Genomic DNA, 27,077 nt, shown 5'->3' with positions numbered 1-27,077 from the left:
AACGAAGTACATGGTATGTGTAAAACAAATGAATATACAACATTCACTGTATATGTACTTCCATTCCTCTGAGTTTTACTGTGTACTGTCAGTCAGAAGGACACAGTATTTTGACTTAAATCTAGTCCAACGTCTCCATACAAGTAGATGAATGTTAACATGTACTTTTATAATACCACACACACACACACACACACACACACACACACACCTCTGAGCCTGTTAATCCCAACCTCGTTAAACCTGACATTTCTGCTCCTCTCCCTCCCCATCTATCACTCTCTCTTTCTCCCTCCTCTCTCTCTGCTCCTCTCTCTTTGTCTCTTCCCTTTCCCGCCTTCTATCTCTCTCCCTCCCTCTTTGCTTCCTGATCTCTCTCTCTCTCTCTCCCTGCATATCTCCCCTCTGTCTCTCCCACTTTCCCTCCCTCCCTGTGTCTGTCCTCTTTCTCTTTCTCTCCCTATCCTCTGTCTCTTTTTGTTTCTGTCTCCATTACTATCTCTCTACCTCCTTCTCTTCCTACCTCTCTCATCCCTGTCTCACTCCCTCCTTCTCTCTCTTTCTGTCTCTCTCCGTTCTCCTTCCCCTGTGTCTCTCTCTTTCAGTCTCTCCTCTCTCACTCCCCCTCCACCTCTCTTTTTCTCATCCCTCTCCCTCCTCTCTCATTCTCCGTCCCTTCCTTATCGCTCTCTCTCTACCTATCTATCTCCTCTCTCTCTCTCTCTCTCTCTCGCTCCCACTCTTCCTCCCTCTCTTCTGTGCTTCTGTCCTCTGTTTCTCTCCCTCACCTCTATCTCTCTCTTTCCGTTTCTGTCTCCCCTACTATCTCTTTCCCTCATTCTCTCCCTATCCCTCTCATCTTTCTCTCTCTTCCTCCTCTCTCTCTACCACACTCTCTCTTGTTCTGTCTCTATTCTCCTTCTCCCTCCCTGTCTCTTTGTCTCTCTCTCCCTCCCTCTTTCCTTCCTTATCTCTCTCCCCTCTCTCTCTCCCCCAGTCTTCCTTCCTCCGCTCTATGTATCTCCCTCCCTCTCTCTCCAGGCCTACCTACCAATCGTCTCTCTCTCTCTCCCACTCTCCCTCCCTCTCCTCTCTCCTTCTCTATCTCTCTTTTTCCCTCTCTTTCTCTCCCTCCTTCCTCTCTAGAACTCTCCATTCTCCTCTGTCTCTCACCTCCCTCTCTGTCTCTTTGCCTGATTTCACCTGCATTGAATAGTTGGCTCCCACTCCGTTCCCTCTCTCTTCCCGTCTCTCTCCTCCCTCCCTCCATCCCTCCCTCTCGTTCCCTCCATCTCTTTGTCTGATCTCACCTGCATGGAATAGTTGGCTCCGACTTTGACCAGGTTTTTGACCAGCTCGGCAGTGTGCTGGAAGTGGATGTTGGCTGCAAAACAAATCAAAGCCGTCAGCACAAAATCCATACTCAATTCCAACAGCGGTACAAGTACAGACAGACACAAGAAAGAAGAAGAAAGGACAAAAACATGCCCAAAAGAGAAAAAGGAGGAGAAAAAGATGACAACCCATGCACAGAATCACAGACTGACACTGGCAGTAATATGTACTATACCAGTACACTTTATACTTGTAAACATAACACGTCTTTTGCTGTTTTTGTTTGTACTTAGTTTTCAGACGCTATACTTTAACTTGTACCTCAGTGAGAGTTTACAGTACAACAGTACTTTTGAGTAAATATATTGGTTCCTCTTTCATTTCAGCTTTGTGCTTCTTACACAGGTGCTCCTTCAGATATGATTACATTTTTTATTTTTGTGGTTTATTCTTTTAAAAAACCTGATTTTGTGGATTTTGTTCATCCAAGTACACATTTTAAACCGGGCACTCTTTGAATAACTCTTTGAATAACTTCACTGAAAGGTCATTTTCTCCAAAACTCTTCTTGGACCATAACTTTTCACTTCTATTTGAGCATTTATAACTACACTACCTGTCCAGAAAAAAGGCACCATCAGGGAAGAACAAATCCATCATTCAGTATATTCGAGTGTCAGCTGACCTCATTCTTTGAGCACAGACTGATGCTGAACCTAGACCGGACCAACTGCAGCAACACCAACATATTTGCTTCGTTAGATCCAGGTGATGACTTTTTTTTTGGCCAGACAGTGTAGATGTAATATTATTATTTTGAATATTTGCACTTGAACATTCATAATAACAGTGAGAGTACACAGTGAGTAGTAGAAGTAGTGGTGGTAGTTGAATAATAACAATAATCCCTTAGTCTTATATAGATCTTTTCCAGATGCTCAGCGTTGCTTTTATTGTTGTACTATTAACACTAGACGATGTGGTGAAGTGTCTTGCCTAAGGACTTGATTACTTTTTGCTCCACTGTGGCACCTGGATTCGCCGCAGTCTCCCGTCCAAGTCTTGACCGGACCCTGCCCAGCCCGGACGAGCTCAGGCTTTGACCAGGACGTCCGGTTAAATGTGCAGAGATCGTATTAGCAGTATATCAATAACAGTAAGTACTAATTGCAGTATACTCTCACTAAAATATATAGTAAAGTTAAAGGGACATTTTACTTTTATGGTGTATTTTTTTATTGCATATTCCCCTAACAATAAAAATATTATAGGTATGAAATATATTTTATCTGAAGAGCACTACCTTTGACTTTTACTTGAGTAGCATCAGCAGAGATTTACTTGCGTACTTACTTTGGAGCGGATTGTGTCTCTGCTCAGGCGTGATTTTTGCATAGCTCTCATCTTTTGCTATAGTAGCACATTTCCCTCATTGACTTTGTGATGGGAGTGACTCAGCAGTGATGATAAAACAGATCAAACACTTTCATTTTGGTTATAGTGTCTTTTCTCTCACCATCTGCTGTGCCGTGCACCAGCATCAGCGCCTGATCGCGGAAAGCCTGGGCGTTCTGCAGTACACTGGAAAACTAAGACGCAAAGATTAGGAAAAAGCCATTAGTAATTCAGTCCATCACAAACTATGAAAGAACTTTATAACTGACAATAATAAAGTTTAAAAAATCACTATATCAAAGGTGCAATATGTAACTTTTCTGGCGAACGACATCTGCTCGTGTCCATGGAGATACTTCATGTTTCCCATCAAACTTCATTATCAGACTTAAACGTGAGTATTTGATGATGTTTTAATTTGAGGGGCAGATGCTACAATCCGGAAAATTCACTATATTAAATGTGCAATATGTAACTTTTCCAGCAAAGTATCTGCTTGTTTCTATGGAGATGTTATTGTCTTTGTTATCTTCTATAAAATGGCAAACTTGTCATTGTCCATCTATGTAGACAAGCAGGTGGGGCCGCCATGTTAATTTACAGGTCAGATCTGTGGAGAATTAATGTTCACTGTAAGAATTAATGTTTTTCAGGTATTTTCAGCAATAAAAAAAATAAAATAAAAGCTTCTCTCTCTAAAATCTTCAAATCAAAAGGTTTACTGTCAAAACCAGACTTAGACCTCTTTAACCTCCTGGGACCTGGGGTCACATCTGTGGACAACACACTTTGGGTTGTCTAGGCCACAATGCAAATTTTTAGAAGAAGAAGAACAGCAACAACAACAGCAATGATGCAAAAATGTTCAATTTAGAATACTTTTAAGAGTTTAGAATGTTCAGATTTTTTTTTTTTTTGTAAAGGCACATGTCTCCTGCTCCTGTCAGCAGATCTTCACACGAGACACATTGTTCTAAGAGGCACAATTGTTGTTTCTCTTTTTGTTTTTACTCAGGACAAATGTTGCTGTTTCAGGCACTTAATAGTTTTTGCAAATCGTTTGCAAAATGTTTTATCAAAATGATCAAAGTGTTCACATATGAGGACACTTGTTTCAAATCACTTTTCTCAGAAACTACATAATGTAAAAAGATAATTGTTTGTTTTTACTCTCATCAGGTCCAATCAGCCCAAATAACAAAGAGAAGAAAGCCATGGAAGAGCTCGGATCTTAGGAGGATAAAATGTACCAAAATGCCATTATATAGAATCTGTATATAAAAGCACATTTATGACAGAATGGTGAAAAATTTAGACAGTTACCATAGCGACCAACAATGTAAAAATTTATATTATATATTTTGAATGGGGAAAAACTCCTCAAAATGAACACCATGAATACTTTTAGGGAAGCATCTTATAGATCTAAATATATAAAAAAAAAAAAAATCATATCGACATATACTTTCACATACTTTCATATAGGTGATAAAGGTGCATTATGGAACTTTGCCACCTGCTCTTCAAGGAGAGGTTATAGCCTTACCTGGAATGTTACACAGTTTTGGAATTAAACTTAGTCTAATGAGGTTCATCTGGTCTCCCGATAATTTATTTTAATAGATTCTTTTTTCAGACCAAGGTTGTGTTTGTTTTCATCCCTGACAGTTTGGACGGCTCATTAGCGCTTTCAACGGGTTTAGGTACCGTCTTCCTACCGCTGGAGGCAAGGACGACAGCGCCATCTGCAGCCCGACTTCTTCAGGACAGTCTCCCGGGTGTGTGAGAGTAAAAAGCCCCCCTAAACCAGGACTAGGGGCTTTTTTTTACTCTCGAACATGTTACAGCTACATGACCACTGTGAGGCGCTAGTGAGCAGTCCAATCTGTCAGGGATGAAAACTAAACCTTGGTCTGACAAAGGAATCTATTAAAACAAATGTAATTAAAATTGTTTACCTCCATGGAGACAAGCATGAGGGCCACCACACACAGCTTTATGTCTCAGGGCCCCAGAGATAAATTCATCTTAGGGCCCCTCAAAGCTAGGGCCCTGTACACAAGTAAGATGGATGTTAAACGTACCTAAAGGACCTCTACGTCTCTTAATACCAACCTTATATAAGTATTTGATCTTAATACAGATAAGCGTACATATTCTTCGCATATTTAATCATCTTCATCAAAACGTCCTCCAAAAACATCCCGACTCGTACCTTTCCTTCCTTGTTTTGTTATCTTTGACATTTGTGATAAAATAATTCCGCTCCTCCTGCTGTTTCTTTCCAGCTGATTTAACAAATGCACGGTTTTACACTAAAGATGTGTTCTACGTGGGAGGCCTACGGTACATGCTCAGAGCGCCGATGAATGACAGAATCCTACAGAGCGACGGAAGACGCAGAGGAGGTGGAGAGATGCAGCGGGGTTTGATCATGACTACAAAGAAAAAAGAAAAAACACGTACCTGATATCGGCTGTCGTCCCGTAGAGGTAAACCCAGGTATCGCTCTGAGAAGGCGGACGCTACGGAGGAGAGAGGGACGGAGAGAGAGAGGGATGGAGAGAGGGGGAGGGGGGGACAAAGAGAGGGGGAGTGGGACAGATGGAGAGGAAGACAGGGGGAAAGAGAGGGAGAGGAAGAGAGGAGGAAAGATGCAGAGGAAGAGAGGGGATAGAGATTGGGGGAGTGGGAGAGAGAAAGAGGGAGAGGAAGAGAGGGAGAGAGTGGAAGAAAGAGAGAGAGAGAGACGGAAGAGGAAGGGGGCATGAGAGAGGGGGACAGAGCGAGAGGAAGAGAGGCGGAGGGGGGAGAGAGAGTGACAAAAGAGGGAGAGGAAGAGAGGAGGAGAAGAGGACAGATGCAGAAGAAGAGTGGGGGATAGAGAGTGGGGGAGTGGGAGAGAGAAAGAGGGAGAGGGGGAGAGAGTGGAAGAAAGAGAGAGCGAGAGAGATGAAAGAGGAAGGGGGCATGAGAGAGGGGGACAGACCGAGAGGAAGAGAGGCGGAGGGGAGAGAGAGAGTGACAAAAGAGGGAGAGGAAGAGGGAGTGGGAGAGAGAGAGACAGAGGAAGAGAGGGGGAGGGAGAGAGAGAGAAAGAGGGAGAGGGGGGATAGAGAATGGGAGAGAGAGAGAGAGAGACAGAAGAAAGAGGGAGGGAGGGAGGGAGGGAGAGAAGGATAGAGAATGGGAGAGAGAGAAAAGCAAGAGGGAGGGAGAGAGTGTGAGAGAGACAGAGAGAGGAGAAAGAGGGAGGGAGAGAGAGTGAGAAAAAGGGAGAGGGGGAGAGACAGAGGGGAGAGAGAAGGAGAGAAAGGGGGGTAGAGTGTGGGGGAGAATGGGAGAGAGAAAGAGACAGAGGGAGAGAGACGACAAGGGATAGAGAATGAGGGAGAGAGAGATAGAAGGAGAGTGGGAAAGAGATGAAAGAGAGAAAGAGATAATGGGACAGTGAGAGAGAGGAGAGAAAGGGTGAGATGAGAGAGGGGAAGAGAGTAATGGAGAGACATGAGGATATGAATCAAACACAACATTACAGCAAAACACTACATTTTAAACATGTGACATCAAATGTTGTTTTTTAAGTTACTGTATCTGATTTTTACCATATTTAAAATGTGAAAAAACAAACTATTACTTATTCCTCTCTCACATTCCTACCACAGTAATGATTCACCATGATGAGCTCAGGATTGTGTTACTTCCTGGTTTGCAGTCAGTAAAAACACTTTATTATTCAATGCAAACAGTCACCTTATTTTGACCATAAAATCAGTTTTGTTTCATATATGTACACTACTTCTTTAGCATACTATGTGAACAGGTGAACTACTTGGTTAACACAAATATAATCTAATAATGATCACACTAACCACTGTTCTAACCACTAAACTACTGTTACTCCAATATTTACGGCTTAGACTGAGAAAAGCTGGAGTATTTTCATTTAAAGTTCATTAAACAGAACACTATTGTCTATATTCCTCACCATAAAGTTTCCAGTCTGTCACCGGGGACATGGCACAGGCACATTTGAACAGACCGTCTGTGGACTTCATCAGCATCAAGGTCAGGTAAGCTCCGTAACCCTGGGCAACGCACATTTGCACAAAAGATCTTAATTATTATTGATTTTAGGAAATGTAATGCAAGGTTTACCAATGTTTCACACATTTACAGCGGTGTATGAATCAGCAAACAAATGTTACTACATAAAGCAATGGTTACACTTTAGAAAAACTGCCTTAATTTCCCACACAAATCGTTTATTAAGAAGGATTCAGGCTTAGTAAATGTTTAATTAAAGCGTGACGGTTAAGAGTTCAGAATGTAGTCGTCATTTTCAAGTTAACAGATTCCTTTTACATTTTGTTTCAGGAAAGATTGGCAATTCTACAGCTGAAATTATCCACGTGATTCTGGTGAAGGAAACAACAATTTAGAACTTCCTGTATTACCACATGATGACATCACAAGGTGGAACAGAGTGTTTTCCATTTTTGAGAGAAGAACTAATCTAAATATGCAGGATTTGTGTGTTGAATATGTGAAATAAAACACAACTCCAGGTTTGTGATGAGGAAACAACATCATAACGTAGATCAGAAACGGCGTAATCCGGGCCCTTTATGCTTGAATCACTTAATAAACTGTTTGTTCATCATAAAGTGTCGCCAAAACAGTTTAACCAAAGTCAGTCAGTGAGTCTAAGGTGGTTTTCATCGGCTCAAACGCACTTCTCTCTTTGTGTAAATAATCTTAGATTACACAAACCTATTTTCCAGAACCTTCTATCCAACCTGATACAAATACTATACTCCACGTCCCCCTGATTACAAACTGCACAATTACACCTTTTAATCACAACAACAAACACCCATGTTATCTTACCGTGTTTATTATAAAGTAAACTGGAGGCTTCACACAAACGGGAGCACACAGCCCGCAGCCATGTTCAGTATTATGTATGTGAATAAATTAGACAGGATCCACCTAATGAAGGACCACGGCTCACCTTCCCGAACAGCGCTATCCTCGTGCGGTCGATATATGGAAATTTCAGCATGTACCTGCAGGAAAACACAAGAGGTTTTATAAGGCGCTGGTTAAAATGCAAGCAAAGGTTCCGTATGGATGTCTCGGAGATGTTAATAAATAAAACATATGTATTTGCTATGAGTTTCAGGAGATGAGGGAAATGTTTATTATACTGGAAAAGCTTTGGTTGGTAATTCAAGGTTAATCGTAATAAATTTTAATAGATGTGAAAAGTGTAACTGTTGGTCGGGCTACTTGGCATGTATTTAAATGGTTCATATATGTTGCAATAAGGAACATTTTTATTTACTTAACACATAACCTGACTCTAGTGCGAAAGTATTTTGCATTTTGACATTTTTTTAAATCTCAAAAATTGGAATTTGTTGATTGAATATGATAATGTTCATGGTAGACAAGGTTTCAGCAGTAGTCATCTGGACACTGGACATCTGTTTTTTTTTAAATTAAGATGTTTTGGCTCCAACCAGAAGCCCTTTTCAGTTGAAGTTACTCGTTACTCGGAGCTGAAACGTCTTGATTTCAAAAGCAGTGTCCAGATGACTACCTCTGAAACCTTTTGTACCTCAGACCTGGACCAGAGATGACACGTCTCAGATGATTATGTTGAACAAAAAAATAGACATGTATAGTCGGGTACAGGGTAAATCTGTGAATGTACTGTGCATGGAGAAGAGATTTTAATACGTAAACTATGGAAATATGTAAAATTGTCGAGATTTACTGGCGTATTTGAATATTAAAGATGAGTCATGATCAAAAATATCACTTTATCAGCTTAAACCTTAACCATCTTCATTCTGTCAAGATGTATTATTATTTTTGTCTTATTATAAACAGCACAAAGTTTGCATTTTTGGGAAGTTGGGAAAAAACAAACCACCAAATCTGAATTTTCGATTTGTTTTTGTAGTGACCCCTCAACAGGACCACAAACTGAAATGTTGTACGGTTGGATATTGACATTTGTAACTTTTAGATGACACTTACTCGACAGCGGTGATGTGGTCGTGCAGGTCCACTGTGCCCAGCCTGTGGTGCAGCTCATGAAGGAGTCTCTGTCCCTGGAAGCCACTGCCCCGAGCGTCCAGACGAGCCACGATCACACTGTCAGAGCTGACCAGCACGGAGTCCCAGCCCAGAGAGAAGAGCTCACTCACCGCCTGACCACCGGGGGCGCTGTCACTGAGCACACAAGGACAACACGAGGGAGGTCATGTAACGATCATACGGTAAAATTGTCAGGATTTGGGTTTTTTGTGTGTTTCTGTGCTGTGTACTGTCATGATCCCAGTCTGTCTGTGTTTCTGTGGTGTTTTTCCCCCTCCCTTCTATGTCTGTGCCGGGAGATGGGCGGAGACTCTGGCACCACCCACTACACACCTGCAGCCTATGAGCAATCAAGCCTACACCTGTGCACCTCAGCCTCTGACCCAGCTGCCTACAACCAGCTCCTCCAACCAGCTTTCACATCCTCCTGTTTGCAATAAACTGTTAAACCTGTCCCCAAGTCTGTATCTTTGACCCATCATTCTTTACGACAAAAATATACCATAACACTCTCTCATTGCTCAGTATCACCGTAGACAAGATTTTATATATTATGTGATGAAGTATTGTCGGAGTCGGACCACGCCAAGTACTTGAGCGTGCACATTAGTAGCGTTTTACTCATACATATATACAGAAGTGGACTCATAGCAACCAAAAAGCTAATCCGGAGCAAGGCTGGCGGGCGCTTAACGATGGTGTCAATCAAACCTGTTGCTAACGCTAGTGGTAGCAACCTCGGGGGAAAGAAGACGCCTGATTTGTCTGTTATTAATGTTCATATCTTGATTTACGGGAAATTAGATAGTGAAATCAGGATGATGTAGAGCGGGTTACTGAACTGAACCTGGCTGTAGTCCTTTGATCGTTTAGTCGTACTCAACCAAAATGTATATTATACTTATTATACTTATTTTATTTAGATTATATGGGTTTTGAGGGGAATACAGCAGAAAGGAGAAGGTATGGAGTGAGTACGCTGAAGATCAGGGAATAGTTTACTTGATTTTCCATATACATTCTACACTATTCCCTAGTACTTTTCTGTAAATAGTTGTCTTTGCGTAAACTCCCGTGCACTTGGAGTCTTGAGAGAGCAGTTTGGATTAGACACAGAGCGATACGTAATCGTTTTGAGAGCTCTAGACACCTACTTGACGCACTAAGACCATCGCCCGTAACTTGGTAGTACGCAGCACCTTTGAATACTGCGCCAGCGTCTGAGATCTTTATCTATCAAAGGACATGAGTAAACTTAAAGAGTACACAGAAGAGCAGAGGGTTTTGGATCTTCTGACTATGATCCAAAAAGCAGTGTAACATCTACGCTCCAAAAACCTGAAGTAAAAAGTCTAAAGGAAACATCAGCGACTTTTCCTGGTGTATAAAATTACCAACCAACTCGCAGTAGAAGTGTCGCTAAGTCAGTTCAATAAGTCTTGCAAATGGGTTGAAATACTACATAGATTGTGGTGAACGATGAAGCTAATTCCCTTTATATAATACATACATGATAAACAGGAGCCCGTAATGTCTTGAGTCGGAGAAGTCGGGCGGGTACAAGATCTTCAGCGGTAAATCTGCAAGGACAAAAATGAAATAATCACGTATGCGTTTTGAATTTTTTTAAACAGTTCATTTCACAGCTCACCAAAGTGTTCAATGGGGACAGTCCTGAATTCAGACAGCTGGATCCTCTTGTATCTGAGCGCGGCCTTCAGCACCGAGTTATTCTCTAGGATGTAGTAATCTGAGAGCACAAGGAAAAGTTTGATGGAATAGAGTTGCTTTGTGGTTAAAGGTCCCAGGTTCCATTCCCTAGTAACGTGTGGTGTTTTTGTGTGGAGTTTGTGGGCCCTCCCCTTAATAATAAACTATAATATTGTTTGTGATAAAAAGGGTCCGTAATCATCTGTGGGACATTTTATATAATCATGATGATCGCCAACAAAGATAACCACAAATGTCCAAAAATGTCTTATTTCCTTTAACACACTTAACTTATTACATTTCTCCTCCATAAAACGACTGCACAGGTTTTTTTTCTGCATAAAAGCTCAAACATAACGAGACATTTTGCGCCACAATCAGCCTGTAAATAGTCTTATTACATCCAGTTAAACGCCCAACCAGAATATCAGCTTAACCGATATCATGGAACCGATACCCAATCAAGTCAATTTTTCAGTATCTGCGCCGATATTCGACACCAGTATCGATATCAGTGCATCCCTCGTCTTCAGTTATTACAAATACAATACTATAACAGTTGTTTAAATATGGAAACTATTCATCATATTAAAATTATACTTATTCATATCCATGACATTTTAAACTGGCAGTAACTTTAATAATTATCATGATATACAGTCGTTATTCACCATTATTTTGGCAATGATAATCTTGGCACCAAATTGAAATATTGTCCCAGGACGTGTGTGCCATCTGACTTATTTCTTGACCTGGAAGAAAACCATGGAAACAGGTAGATAGAAAAACATAGACACATAAACACTTTACCTACGATTATTCCTACAAAATCTGTAATTTGTATTTTATTTTTTATGTTATGTTATATTTTTTATGTTTTATGTTTATGTATATGTATTTTTTATGCTCATTTAAGCTACATCTTTGTATATACATCTCTAATACGTATCGAAATTCTTAAAAAAACTAAACAAAAACATACATACGGTAACTTGAAATACAAATCTGTCAACTGCGAAATATACAATTTGAAATAATCATACAATTTTTCACCATTTGGAGCCCAGCTGGTTTCAACTCACAAATAATTTCTCTCTTTTTTTGGCTTTTTTCACGAGTAAAATGGAATTGGTCCAGCATCTCTTAATGGAAAACCCCAAATGGATCTTGGCCTCATTATAAATAGCTGGGGGCAGTTCCCAGCTGTGCAGAGCGGCACAGCCAAATCTCCACAGGCAAAGAGCATATTCACAGCGCACACATGTCACAAACACGACTGCAGCGTGTGCGGTCAATGTGCACATGAGCCAATCAAACACAAGTATGCAAATGACAGATTTTAGGGGGATTTTAGGGTACAGACTGAGTTTTACATACACATATAGATAGAATAACTGTAATGAAATGAATTCCCCACACTCAGCTCTCGCTCTTTGTTTTGTTGCCTCATAAATGTACAACTTAAAGGTCCTTTATTACACTAAATTGACTCTTGTGAGATTTAAGACGTGTTAGAAGTTGTGTTTTGCTGCATTCACACTTGTTTGAGTAACACTTTATTACTAGTCTATGTCTCAAAATGCTCTGTTCCACTTTGTGATGTCATGAAGTGGTAGTTTTCAGCTACATTTTACCTTTAGTTGAGTAGAGACTGACAGTTCCAGGGCGGAAATGATCCAAATGATTTTAGTGAAGGTGTGTGGAGCACTTCCTGTATTACCACATGATGACATCACAAGGTGGAATGGAGTGTTTCCTGTTTGAGAGAAGAACTCAGCGCGCACACACACAACTCCAGGTCTGTTTGTGAGGAGGAAATAACATTAAAATAGTGTAGCTTGTCTCCATGGATATATTTGACTGCTGTTTTGCCAAGAATGTTCCACAGTATGACAGTAAACCTATATATCTCCATGTAGACAATCAGATTAGTCAGATCTGTGGAGAGGCGAGCCAGCTCAGAGTAAGAATGCATGTTCTTCCAGCTATTTTTGACCCATAAAACATCTGTAATTGGACAGTTGCAAGATCAGTCATTTCAATGCCATATTCTGGAACATTCCACAAGAAAAGAAACAACACATTCATGGAGATAATCAGGTGGGAAAGGTTACATAGTGCACGGACACAAGCAGATATGAGATTGGCAAAGTAATCTGAAAAGAAAGTATAGTGTACCTTTAAAAGCACTATGTTAAAGGTCCTATATCACACAAAAGTGACTCTCAAAATGCTCTGGTCCACCTTGTGATGTCATGAAGTGGTAGTTTTAAAGTTTACAGCTCTTTTTTACCTTTAGTTCAGTAGAGATTGGCAATTCCAGCGCTCATATTATCTAAATGATTCTAGTGAAGGTGTGTGGAGTTTAACAACACAGTGGAGCACTTCCTGTATTACCACATGATGACATCACAAGGTGGAACAGAGTGTTTTCAGTTTAGGAGAAAGCTACTGTGTGTTAAACATGTGTGAATGAAACAAAAAACAAAACAAAACACAACTCCGGGTCTGTTTGTGATGAGAAAAAAACATTATAACATAGATCAGAAAATAGAGTAAATCTGCCCTTTAATAAAAATGGATTCAGCATCACAATTATTATATTTTAAAACACAATAAAACAGAAACTAGTAAATCTATTTGTGTATTTTTAGCACATATTTTGACCTCAGTCCAGACACGCTGTGAATAATGCTTAGAAGAGAGAAGTCAACAGTAATGTGTATTTGTGAAGCAGATTACTGGGTTAGTCTCCCGGGCTCCAATGGGGAAACCCAATTAGAAGTACTGGAGTGTAAAGGCGCTACAGTGTAATAGACTAGGCCCGAACCGCCACATCAATCACAATTTAGCCGCTAAAGCTAACAAGCTCCACGCACGCACATTTTACGCCTAAAGACGAGATCTGGACCCGGCTACAACTGGTTTTCTCAATCCCAGCTTTCATGGCGGTTTAGTGCAACAGGTGGTGGGATGCGTTTGGGCAGCTGGGGCGGTAATTGTACGTTACACAGAGAAATGAGCAAATGGAAAGAGATAAATCAAAATGCAGTCGAGATCGAAACATGTGGAAATGCTTTGGCGACTAACTGTCAGATTTCTGTGTAATTGTCGTAATACACATTCTAAAAGTAGGAGCTTGTATAGAGACCGTAGACTGTTTATATAAATGGAAATAGCTAACCGGCTAGCTGGAGTGAGCATGAGTGCGCTTCAGAAGCCACAAGGTCTGGCGCTAATTCACTTTCTATTGAAAACTGTCCCCTCTCTCTCTGTAACTGCTGCTGTCAGACTCATCATTTTGGTCTTAAATGTTCGTATTAACCCGCTCTACGTGATCCTGGTGTTTTTATTTCACTATTCTGTCCGTAAATCAACATATGAACATTAACAACAGACAAATCAGGTGCCTTCTTTCCCCGATGTCGCTCTCATTAGTGTTAGCAACAGGTTTGATTGACAGCGTTGCTAGGCAGGAGGAGGCGTTACCTTCAACAGCCTCTTTGGTGCTAGCCTCGATGAGCTACATTTGACCTGTGGGTGACGTCTAAGATGGAGACAGATTGTGAAAGTACATAGGTTAGGTTGAGGAACTGAACCCAGAACCTTCTTGCGGTGAGGCGAGAGTCTTAACCACTGTATCATTAAATTTGAAGAGACACATCTGTCAAATAGTCATCTTGCTATTGAAACCTTAAAAAACGTCTACTTTTTTGTTACATACACATTGTAATTTGACTATTTACTTTATATACAGACTAATCAAACAATGTAAATTACTACTTTATACTTTAGTAGATCACTATTATGTGTTTGAAAAAAACTAGTCTCATGTCCAGGCCAGTCGACAGATATTTAGGGGACCCAGGGCAAGACGCTTCACATGGGCCCCCTTCTAATATAAATCAATAGGAGGAAGGTCCAGTTATGGGCCCCTAAAACCTTGGGACCCGGACAACAGACCTCGTGTCGACTGCCCTGCTCAATAAAGTGCATGGAAGTTTAATAAAAGGATAAAAAATACAAATACAAATCCAGGAGTGTGTGTTTTTGTAGGTCTGACATTGGTGCTAAATCACTGCCTTCCACCAAACAGTTACAGTTTTGAGTCATGCTTTCAAAAAAACCTTTTAGTTTGTACCCCGAGTGAGATTTAGTCATGCAAATTCTGACACATTTTCCCTTTGTGATTCACACAAAAACATGTTCTAGAGATATTTTTAAATCATGATTTGAGAGCTTGTTTTTGAGCACAGCGCCCGTCACGATTCCTAATTCAAGCTCGTCATCGCAAGACAAAGACTTTCCTCCTTTTGGACTAGTTAAGTTTTAAAAAATCAGTTGAGAACTTTTGAATTATAAATGAGCTCAAAGTCAGTTGCTGTAGTTTTTGATTGTTATGTAAAAATATCATGATAAACAATATTTTCAAACTGGTCCTTACTTGATGTATTGAGGCTATGCAGGATCACAGTCGGTGCTCCGGGTCCTGGAAGAACAAGAAGAAAAAAAAGCAGTTATTTCAATGTTTATACTACAGTCTTGTGCATTATTTAGTATAATCTTTTAGGACATTGTTTTCAAACTTAGTTGATGAATCTGAGAGATATTTTGAACATGATCTCAGGGATTCGTGGTTTATTCAATCGTCGGTGAAGCATAATTGTAAAAATAAATTAATAAAAATAACAACACTGAGCTGCCAGCTTCCAGACACTGTTGTTGTTGTTGCTGTTACTGTCTCTATCTTCGCCATAACATTATCAGCAAAGGGTCAAAGGTCAACACCGGTGCAGATAAACAAGAAGTGTCAAATTTGTTTCACAAGTTTGTTTTGAAATGAGGTTTAAAAAAAAGGTGAAAAGTAATAGATTCTTATTAGCATTTTTATAAGCCGAGCCTATTACTTTAAAGCAGCTCAGCAAAACGGCAATAAGAGCAGGTCAAAATGAGACCGCTGTGGAGAGACGGAGCATCAGGAAGTGTGCAGTTAGCATGCTAGTTGTTGTTAGCATTACCGCAATGACAAAACTCTACTCTCATCTCTGAAAGTTGAGAAGAAACGCTTATGAACTCAGATACCAGGGCAAAAAAAAACCCCAAAAAAACAAAACACAAAACAAGTAAAAGTATCACATGAAAAAGTATTAAAGTCTCTGTTTATGTGAGCCCAGCATTCTTGTTAACAGAGTAAAAATAAATATTGTAACAGAGACAAAGTACTTAGAGGTTCATTTGGACCAGACTTTGTCTTTCAAAAAGCAGATAAAAAAGTATGCAATTTAATCCGATACAACATCTCTTCCCTGAGACATGTGAGGAACATCCTGACAGTAGAGGGCGCTCTCACATATTTCAATGCCATGATGATCCCACACATGAGCGACTGTGTGTCCTGCTCGGTCCAGTGAGAGCGGCTCAAACCTCAGATTCATCTACAGTCAGGCACTTGATAAAAAAAAACCCTATCATCTCTGTCATATCTTAAATAAATATAAAATGTTCAGTTACAACAATTTAATTTTGTATTCAAATCTAAGAAATGTATTCAAAATTATAAATATTAATAATGCTCCACCTACATTGAAAAATGTATTAAACTTTCTTCCAAACAAAGTCCAGATCCACTCAGTCTCTGTGAACTGAAATGTCACCTTTTCATTTAAACATCAGAGAATCAGCTCCAGATTCTGAAACTGTCTGTAGATCTGAATAATTTTACTAGAAATTTGAAAAAGTACATTTTAGATCATCAAATGTGTCATGTCAGTCTAGTTAATTTGTAATGTTCTGTCTCATTGTAAAAACTACACATGATTTTTTTTTTAATTGTTTAGGACTGTAGGAAACAAACTCTATTGGACATGAGGACATTTATTGTTTTTTCCAGCTGTTGTCAATGATGAACTGTTTTTCTTAAAATGTAATTGTAATAAAATCTGTATTTTAATGTGTGTTCTGCCCAGGGACTGCACATGGAAAGTAAAAGGAGCTAAATCTGGTACAAATCATCTTTTCTTTCGTAAGATTAATGAATTTGTACACGGTCCCTGACAAATAAAGAAGAAAGAAAGAAATGTACTTACAGTCAAAAGTATAAATATTTTGTACAGATTTTGAGATGTTATAAGGCTTCAATGATAAAGATTTGAAGGTTTGTTTTTTAATGTATTATAAGTTATTACTTGTATATTTCAACTACGAACAAAACAATAATCCTCATCCTTTTCAGCAGGTCTCAAACAATCATAGAAATACTCAAAAATGAAGCAGAAAGTACAGATACAGCTTAAAGCAAGTGAAGTAATCGTAAAAAAGGAGCCATTTCAAAAATGAACTTAAGTGCAGTACTTTACTACTTGCACTTCATTACATTCCACCACTGCTAATTAAGATACTCAGAACGCCTAAGATCAGTGAGGAATAACTCAATCTAATCTCTCAGTTTCATTTCATTTCTCTTAATACCCGTTGCGGTGCTTTTCGGCTCGATCAAACTGGCCTGGCTCACATTTTGAGAATCCTGGACCTTAAATATTAATACAAACCGCCATCATAAACTACATTATAACTCCTGCCCATACACCAGGCCCTCGATAATAACCTGACTCTGTCCAACTGCATTCATTTGACCTTTACTTACTCTTTCCCCTAGGGTCATAGCTGAGGTCTATATTTCCCAGAATGCCTCAGTAACTCTCTCTTAATGTTGAAAATTAAAACTTGATGTATTTGTTGAAGGCGAAGCAGTCGGGGCGCGGTGAACTTTGCCACTCCTGTCACGACTTCCTTTATTATTTTTATTGCTTTGGGAAACACGAATGCAGTTATTGTCCAATATATCAGCTCCGGCCCATGCGCAAATGTGTTTCTGCTCTGGACGCTGGAGGATAAACTCAGACAAAAATCATATATAGAGTTTCTGCTAGTCAATAAAAAGCACACGGCCAATAGGGTTAACGTGCAAACGACAGGATTTCATGTTTTTTTTTAATTATTACTTGGTTTGGGGGGTTAGTATCTGTGGTAAATATGTATCAGTTTTACATCACATCAGTGGCAGTTGAGAATAAAAGTACAAAAATACATAAAGTAGTGCTGAGTTGGAAAATGGAATACCTCTACCTCAGTGATGGATGAAGTACTCAATTGTGTTACTTAAATAAAAGTACAGATACAGAGGTAAAAAGTCACTCAAGTAAAAGTAACACATGAAAAAAGCGACCTAAGTAAAAGTATTTAGGTACTTGTTCTGATCAGTCTATTGTCTATTTTAGTTTGGCTGAGTGCGCTGGCCCTTTAATAAAAAAAAAAAACAGTATGTTGTCCCTACAGGTTGTGTGCGGTAGTGCAGCAGTAGAACAAAGCTCTGCGCCGTGTGTTAATTAGCCTGTAATTAGCTCATGAAGGCGTTCCCTGTAAGTATACAGCTTAGTCTAAAAAGTTAAAGGTATTCATGAGTAAGATGTGTTTAAGAAGTTAAAGAGTATAAAGAACTACAGTGGTTTTTGAGCTATTTTGCATGGTTTTTTTTAGTTTTTTTTACAGTGTATGAACATGCATTGTGTTCTGCGTCTCGGTTGTGAAAAGTGTATAAAGTGTGTGGTGTGGTTTTACAGCCTTAAAACATATAGAACACATGTGTCAAACTCAAGGCCCGGGGGCCAAATGCGGCCCGCCATGTCATTTTATGTGGCCCGAGAGACGGTAAATTAAGGCTTGACTGTAATTTTATAATAAGTCTATACTGCTTTAATGTGTACATTGACAATAAACTAATGAGATTATTTGCTAATAATCATCCCAAATTGTTCAGGAGGAGGAAAATTGTTGGCGTGGAAAGCAGTTTCAAGAAAGGTGCTAAAGGTGAATAAAAGTTTGTGCTTTAAGGAGAAAATCTGTATGTTTTTTGTGTAATGAGGCGGGATCTGTACAATCTACATCGACATTTTGACACCAAACACAGAGCTAAGTATGAAAAAGTCAGCCTTCAAGAAAAACAACAAATTGTCCAATAATTAAAAGTCTGTTTTTGAAGCAGTGCTGAAAGCTCTGACCAGATCCACACTTTTATGTCAGTTTATCAGGAAATACACATTTACACGGACATGTCATATTTGCAACTTGAATAACTAATAAATACAAAAAAAGTTATTTAACAAGTTTAAAAGTAGTTACATTTATTTTACATGACATTTGTTTACATTTAGTGACATTTATCCTGCCGCACAGTCACATCTGGCCCTTGATGGCGGCCATTTTGCTGATGTGGCTCTCGGTGAAAATGAGTTTGACACCTCTGATATAGAATAGTTGTAAAAAAATAAAGCTGATACTTCACGGATTTTGCCTATTGCGAGTTATTTTTAGAACATAACCCCCGCGATAAACCAGGTACCACTGTATTTGCCACCTAACTTACGTGCTAACTGATGTTGAATTACTAGCGTGCATTAGGGTTAGCATTAGCGTATTTGTTATTTGCTGTATTCTTTTGTAAGCGCACTAATGTACACTGTAATGTTTTGTTACAGTTTCACACCTGTCGTATAAAACTGTTTAAACCCATCGTGGCGTCAGTGACTTATTGTGTGGAGGTGTTTCAGTGCAGTACTCATTTAAAAGTACTTCAAGAGTAATACGTAAAAGTATTTCACACAAGTGTTAATCGGTCAAAGTGTAAATGTAAATACTGATAAAAAAATAAATAAATCACACATATTTCGGTCAACAATAATAAAACAAATCAATTTCTTATAAAGTTTGAGTATTTTTTTTTTAGCCAGGATTTTTCCACGAACATGGTAAAAATAACCCCTCAAATCATATGAAAAGTACTTTTACTTCTCAGTCCTGTTCAAAAAATGTACTGGAGTAGAAAATACAGATACTGCTCATAAATGTACTCAAGTAAAAGTAAAAAGTATCTACTGTAAAATTTACTGTTGTCTATTTTTTTTTTCTTTTTTTTTTTCAATCTGGTAATAATAAACGAGAAGATTTAAATTCAAATCTTAAATATAATCATGCTAACTATGTTTTTAAGCAGTCAAACCTGTCATATGCACTTAAAGTAAAAGCGATAAGACAATAACGAAGCTAATTGTTTTAATGTGTCGCCTCTCAGTCAGAACAAATGATCCTGTGCTGTTGGAGGGAATAAAGTCTAACATCTGCCGCAACACATTTACACTCACAAAGAGATAAAAATACACCCATAATAACACGGCATATGTTTTGAAATCTATGCAATGTTGTCTAAATATAAGTGGAACCTAGAGTATGTAAAGCATGACCATTTTCACAGTTTAGTGTCGTGTTAAGAAGTAATTAAACACAGGTCAATCACTAAGTTTATCTTTAATTTAATCACCACACACCCGTTACTTTAAAGATATTTTATTTGATTATATTTGGTCAACATCCATGTACTCTTACCTGACATCTCCAACGCTCAGGACTGAAATCATCCAAATAATTCTAGTGTGTGGAGTTTAAAAACACAATGGAGCACTTCCTGTATCACCACATGATGACATCACAAGGTGGAACAGAGTGTTTTCCATTTGAGAGTTGAACTCATTTTAAATCTGCAGGGTTTGTGTGTTAAACATGTGTGAATGAAACAAAACATGACTCCAAAACTCCAGGTCACCAGCTCCACAGATCAGAAAACAGTGTAATATTGACGTGGGGGTAAAGTAGGTGGCATATCATCAATCAGAAAAGTTCCGCAGTGCGCCTTTACGTCCGGGCAGGTCCTTAAATAGATGGTTGTATTTTTATCCTGGCGTGTCTAAGCGGGTCAGGCCAGTGTCATGAATCAAAGGCACAAGAACCATGAAGGCTTTGAAAATTTAAACACCTGCTCGTCTAGATTCGTTCTGGCTATTTTGGGTTAAATTCTGTCTGTGAACAAAGACACTTAAATAACATTCTGACTTTAATTCACACAAACTACGCTGCATTTGACCTTTTAGTCACCTTTAGGTCGGAATTATTGAACAACTATTATCACTGCATTGTCTGATGTGGAAAAAGCAAAGAAAAAACATGTTTCACTGTCTTAAAGCTGCACTGTGTAACTTTTCTGATCTGTTAACCACAAACAGTACCATATTTTCCGGACTATAAGCCACACTTTTTTCCATAGTTTGTCCAAGGGTGCGACTTATACTCAGATGTGACTTAATAAATTTACCCAAAAAATGTGACTTATATTCCAGTGCGACTTATATATGTTTTTTTTCTTCGTTACTATGGATTTTTTTGCTGGTGCGATTTATACTCCGGTACAATACGGTACAACATTGAGTACTTCACCCACCTCTGAACATGACTCAAGTATTTAAGTACTTATAGTAGTTTTCTGACAACATCCTTTTACTTAAATACCTGAACATGACTCAAGTATTTAAGTATTTATAGTAGTTTTCCTGACAACATCCTTTCACTTAAATACTTGAACATGACTCAAGTATTTAAGTACTTATAGTAGTTTTCTGACAACATCCTTTTACTTAAATACCTGAACATGACTTAAGTATTAAAGTAAAAGGATGTTGTCAGAAAACTACTATAAACGACCTGATTTCTTAAAAAAGTACTAGCTCTGTGTCACACTTCACACACTGATTCAATGTCATGTGACTGGTTTCATCTATTCACAAAAAGTCCTTCAAACTTCATTCCACAACTTTAAATTAAACATGTAATGATTATTACTAAATCTGTGCTTGCAAAAGACATATTGACTTTTTGCTAAGTTTTCAAGAAGTAGAGATGCAGTAATTTCCAAACCTGGCTGGTTGGTGCGACTTATAGTGAGGAAAATATGGTACTCTCTGTGGAGACGGTATTGTTTTGACCGCAATGTTCCACAGTCTGGTATTGATTTAATTACAGGTGTTTTCATTGCTCAGAAATACACCACCAGTCAAAAAATTGGACACTGTTTATTCTTAATTTTTTTACTATTTTCTAAGTATATTTTAAAAAAAATCACTACAAAATTCCATATATCTTGCGTCATATATTTGATGTGTGTATATAACATGTAGAAAGTAGTACAAATTTAAAAAAAAAACCCTTAAATGAGATGTGTCCAAACTTTTGAGTGACAATGTTGCAAAGGTTACTGTGACCACGGTAACTTAGCCTGATGGTGTCATGTTTAAAGCCATACGGTGTAACATTCCACGCATCTTCACGGAAACAGGTTCATAATTTAACTTATAACTCAACAGCTCAAAGTAATAAATAAAACCCGTGTGTTGTTCGTACCTTTACAGTGCAGGATGATGTGCTGGTGGGAGGGGCTAATGTCTGCGTCGAAGTACAGGCAGTGCGCTTTGTTCAGGTCACAGGTCAGGCATCGCCGCGGGAACAGACCCACTGTTTTTACGCTGAAAATATTCAAATATACAGAGAATTAGACAGGGGAGATTATAGCTGCTACTGGACACGTGCAGAATTTTTATGTTACGGATTTGTGATGAATTTTATTGAGTTACTAGTTTCGTGCGACATCGGCTTTGTCCAAATGTCCCCCCCAAGCCCTTAACCCGTCATTCACTACACAACCCCACACGCTTTAGTGGACTCTATAGTGCACTCTTTCACAGAGCGATTCAGACGTGCAGCTCACTACTTTTAAGTCACGTGACGCTGGGTCTAGGTGATAAAAAAGTATCTACAGACTGATAATAACAATACGAGTTTTTGTCGAGCTGGATCTCACGCAAATGGACTGGATTCATCAGCTTTTTGTCTGTGATGTGGAAATTTTCACTTTGTTAACAGCTAAAGCTAAGGTTAGCGGCTAATGCTAGCAACTTTACACAGCAACGGTTTATTTAATCGTGTTTTATCCATCATCAGGATCAACTGTGCGATAAACTAGTGCTTCTATCTGCTTTTAATCAGTCGTGTTCTGTCCAGTTTAAAACCTCTCACTGTCCACTGTTGTTTCCCCGACTCTTGCATGCATTGTGGTCTAGTGAGCAGAGCTGGATACTACTTTTGAACTACTTGCACTACTTTTTCACCAACTGGACATTCGGACGACACTAAAAATGCCGTGACCCCTTAATAGCGCCTAAGAACGGACTATTGTGGACATTCGGACACAGCCGTTGACAAAAAATAACATCTTGGTATCGTTTTTGAAGACTTTAATAACATAAAAAGATGAAGTTTTGCGATGATGGCTTATGGAACAAATTCAAATGCAAAAAATTCCCACCTCACTTGCAAGTCTTATATTTATTTATTTATTTATTTATTTGAAGGACAGTTTGCAGATGCATTAAAAAGATGGCTGCACCAGATTTAGCAAAATGCTAATTTCCATCTGTAGTCTTTTGTCACAAACATTAAAAAACAATTTACATATGAAAAGTGCAATATAAAAGATAATATACAAATGTGCAAAATTTTCTATACATAGTGCAAACTACAAGTTATTAAAGTGCAGGACATAAACAACAAATATCAGAATAAATACAGTGTAGTTGCTATCAGATGATACCCACTGATATACCCAGATGATATCGTCTACATGTACATGGTGTTCTAATTTTGTCTACATATCTCCCATCTCTACCAGTTACACCATTTTATTTGTTAAAGAAATTGTATTGTTGCACCTACACTTCAACTTATAATTCAGTAATATACTTTCTTACCCTTATCTCTTCTAATAGACAACAAGTACCGTAAATTTTGGACTACAGAGCGCACCTTGATATAAGCCGCACCAGCTAAATTTGAAAAGAAAATCTATTTTGTACATATATAAGAAACGCCTGAATATAAGCCGCAGGTTTTCATATTGTAACATGAGATATTTACACAGAAAGACGGTGCACGGACACGCTTTTTTTTTTAACTGTGCCTGAAAATTGGCACCAACACGACATCAACACGGGATGAACACACCTGCAGGTTTAGAAAATAAAGCTGTACCAACACGGGCCTTCTGCTTTTATTTCCTCTGAAAGATTTTGTCGTCTTTTTACACTAGCCTGGTTCGATCCATTGATGCCGAGCTCACGTGCAGTGGCTCTATTTCCTTCTTTATCTTAAAAACTGCATCATTTCCATTTCTTCGTGTGTTTTCCATGATGCGCAAAATTAAAATTCAAAATCAAAACTAGTAAATTCTTCAGAGCATAATCTTTCACTTTTACAGTTACAGCTAGAGGGCGCTATTATCCAGTAAAATTCCATAAATAAGCCAAACCATTGTATAAACCGCAGGGTTCCAAGCGTGGGGAAAAAAGTCGCGGCTTATAGTCCGAAATTTACGGTATGTCCCAGCAGAGTTGCCGTACATGCTCATGTGTTTTGGTACGTGGCTCTAAAACTATAGCTTATAATGATTCCCCTAAAATGCTAATACTGCAGTACTGTTGTCTCACCTGTAGAGCTGCCGTCTGCGTGGAGAACCTTCTGTACTCAGGAAGTAACTGTGAAGATACAAGTAGAATAAATGAGAACAATAGAAGTGTCATTAGGAACATTAATATAGTTAATAATCCTGCTCTCCACATAAACATCATTGGTCAAACGGTCAGATCCACTGAACCACACGTTGGCTGCTGTTGTGTCCTTGGGGAAGACACTTAACCCACATCGCCCCAGAGTCTGTGTGTGTCTGGTGTGTGAATGTGTGTGTGAAAGAAGTGGAAGTGGAAAAGGCGCTGTATAAAAATATGACCATTATTTTAGTCTAGACAGATGATTATTTCTACATTACACTGACACTTTTAAAGACGCTTTCAACCAGATCAAGGTAAAAATACTGACTGAATATTCTTGCTTTTTTACTTTTTTGATTGTTCAGATTAATCGTTGCCTTCTGCTTGGACATCCTTCTGTATTCAGGAAGTAACTATGAAGACGAAGTTATATTATAGAAGCACATTACAAGTGCCGTTACAAAGAGAAACATTAATATACTGTTGACTCAAATTAAGGTTGTAACTAAATATTAGACAGTAGCTCAGTTGAGAAAGCGTTTGTCCACTGATCTGATTGGCTGTTGGACTGTAGACCATTGTCCATCAGTCTCCTCCGTGCCGTGTCTCCTGTCCAGTACAGAATGTCTTCAGACAAATTTACATAAACGTTGGATCTCAGTGTGACTCTGAAGTGCTGTATGTTTGCAATGTGTTTTCTCCCCGACAAAACCCACGATGTCGATGAAACGTTCTGCACCGACAAAGACGCCTACGAAGGTTTGAACTTTGAGAGAGTTTAAACAAGAGAGAAATGTGAGAAAATGTTAACGCCTGTGTGAGAAAAGTGTATAAAGTGTGTGGTGAGGGGTTTTACAGCAAAAAACATAGAATAATTGAAAAAAATAAAGCTGATACTTCGCGGATTCACGTAAACCTTGCGATAAACCAGGGACCACTGTATTACTTTTTTTTTTTGTTATTTTTGACGATTTTAATTAAACTTACAGGTTATCTGAGTTTTCGTCATAGGCCACGATCCTGGTCACCTCCCAGTTTCCTGATGTCAGATGTCTCACTTCATTTTGATCAGCTCTGAACTGTTAACACAATAATACATTTGGTTACACACTGAATCTATATTTATTTGTGTTATTTACAGTATGTTGCAGTAAAATCCTCATATATTCATATCCAAACTGTACTGTTACCTGCGTAGTGAACATGGCGATGTGGTGGAACTCCCCTCGTCCTCCCTGTTTGACCGGGACAGTGAGGAAGAACCTGCTGCCATCTTGAGAGAAAACCGGCTCCTGCGTCTGGCAACAAAAATAAATATGCATGTTAAGTTATTTTTCACTTATTGATACAGCTTGAAGTAAACCCAAACATCTGTGGGTGTATTTGTGCAGCCTGAAGAAAGACTACAAAACTGGTGCTTATTAAAATCACAAACGACCATGAATTATGCGTATCAAGGAGACAGTGTTTTTACGTTCCAGTTCGCTTCCTTTAGAAACACCATGAATGTGATGATATTCTCAGATGGGAGGCCAGAGCTGCTTTTTCCTAGTGTACAATGCACTTTTCCATGAAGTATCCAAAAGGTAAATTCACAAATGCAGAATCTGATCATTTCTTTAAGTGACTAGACCCCAGATGTGCAGGTTGGGGCCTGGTTTTGTGTTGTGCGTTCTTCCAACTTCCACTGGACTCCGATGTAAAAAAAAGAGTTAGAAAATTTTAATTCACAGCTTTGCAAAATCCTTTTCTACAGAATCAAAGCAAATCATTCTCAAAAATAAACAATACGACAGAAAGAAAACCATTTGGCTCCGTCTTTATGTTTCCCAAGCGTGTGCTCTTTTCCTCGTGCGTGCCATCGCTCTTAAAGTGACGGTAACATATTTACGTCAAACTTAAATAATCACACTTCTATGATATTTTCTAAAATCAGCATTAATGGAATAAAATAAATGTAGCTTATTTATAAAAATCAAATATTAAAAATCTTTCAATATAAAATTATTCATGTAAAATATTAACACTCTGAATTTGCATTTATTATTATATATGAATTAAACTGGGTCCAACACGAGAGGTCACTGCATAAACAACAATCTGCATTTTAATAATATACATTTTAGCCGCCGTATTAAACATCATTGGACAATAAACTGTTTTGACGTCATCTGAAACTCGACAATCTCAATCGCTGTGTCACATTAGGCTCTAAACTGTAGCCACACAACCCCACGCATGCTCACGTTCTTTGTCTGTTTACGTAAATAACTTGGCATGTTGCGCAAACCATGTCCGTGTATCTCACTGTGCACAAATTTGACAATTACAACCAGGTCCGTCGACAGAAATATGGGGCCTGGGGCAAGAAGCTTCTAATGAGCCCCCCCCCCCGAATATAAATTAATATGAAGAGGGTCAAGTGTGGGCCCTGATTTTGTCAATATTTTAAACTATTTATTATGCTGTTTTTATTCTGCTGAACACTGCTACAATTGCTCAATCACGTGGCACCGATGCTACTGCCGTCATTTCTCTGCTCTCCTCACCGGTCAGATGTAAAGTTTTGCAGTCACTAGATGCTTCCAACACAAGTTTGGAAATCTCAACAGAAAGTTTGTTTTTACTATTAGCTCAGATGCTATTTTTGCAGTTTACACACTCAACAGTGACTTTTAACGAGGGTTTGATTTCACATAAATGTGGTGAGTTGGTTGGTACCAGCCGACACCCTTTTGACTATTGATGATTTGCGATTGTTGCGTGCTAATGCTAACGGCTATAGGGAAAAATACAGACGACTCGCTCTGGTTTTCCAAAATCTTGCAGGACTAGCCGAGTTGCTAAGCGGATGATAGCATTAATATCCAACGCCGCCTCTACTAATTATATGTTTATGCTGATGCAAACCTGAACCTGTGCACAGTGGTTTGTTTCTGTATATTTTTATCAACCTTATTCTGCCCCGCCCACTTTTGCAGTAAATGCGACTAAACTGCACTTTCTTGGTGGCGGCGCTTAACGGCTAAGTGAGATTCCCATTCATTT

At 38.8% G+C, this 27,077-nt stretch overlaps 1 protein-coding gene across 1 annotated transcript in view; it reads right to left on the bottom strand.

The window, feature by feature from the left end:
• LOC117389521 (inactive dipeptidyl peptidase 10-like) overlaps positions 1 to 27,077 on the bottom strand; it is a 364,225-nt gene that overhangs the window by 1,681 nt on the left and 335,467 nt on the right. The window contains exons 13-25 of the mRNA XM_033987204.2: positions 25,220 to 25,327; positions 25,017 to 25,108; positions 23,970 to 24,017; positions 21,832 to 21,953; positions 14,993 to 15,037; positions 10,490 to 10,588; positions 10,349 to 10,418; positions 8,779 to 8,973; positions 7,745 to 7,799; positions 6,719 to 6,818; positions 5,197 to 5,255; positions 2,852 to 2,924; positions 1,311 to 1,384 (exon numbers count right to left, since the gene is read on the bottom strand). Coding sequence (XP_033843095.1) covers positions 1,311 to 1,384; positions 2,852 to 2,924; positions 5,197 to 5,255; positions 6,719 to 6,818; positions 7,745 to 7,799; positions 8,779 to 8,973; positions 10,349 to 10,418; positions 10,490 to 10,588; positions 14,993 to 15,037; positions 21,832 to 21,953; positions 23,970 to 24,017; positions 25,017 to 25,108; positions 25,220 to 25,327 — 1,140 coding nt within the window. The remainder of the gene's footprint in view (positions 1 to 1,310; positions 1,385 to 2,851; positions 2,925 to 5,196; positions 5,256 to 6,718; positions 6,819 to 7,744; positions 7,800 to 8,778; positions 8,974 to 10,348; positions 10,419 to 10,489; positions 10,589 to 14,992; positions 15,038 to 21,831; positions 21,954 to 23,969; positions 24,018 to 25,016; positions 25,109 to 25,219; positions 25,328 to 27,077) is intronic.

Source organism: Periophthalmus magnuspinnatus, chromosome 21 (genome assembly GCF_009829125.3).
Source record: "Periophthalmus magnuspinnatus isolate fPerMag1 chromosome 21, fPerMag1.2.pri, whole genome shotgun sequence".
Classification (NCBI taxonomy): domain Eukaryota; kingdom Metazoa; phylum Chordata; class Actinopteri; order Gobiiformes; family Gobiidae; genus Periophthalmus; species Periophthalmus magnuspinnatus.
This window is presented reverse-complemented; position numbering and strand designations above follow the sequence as displayed.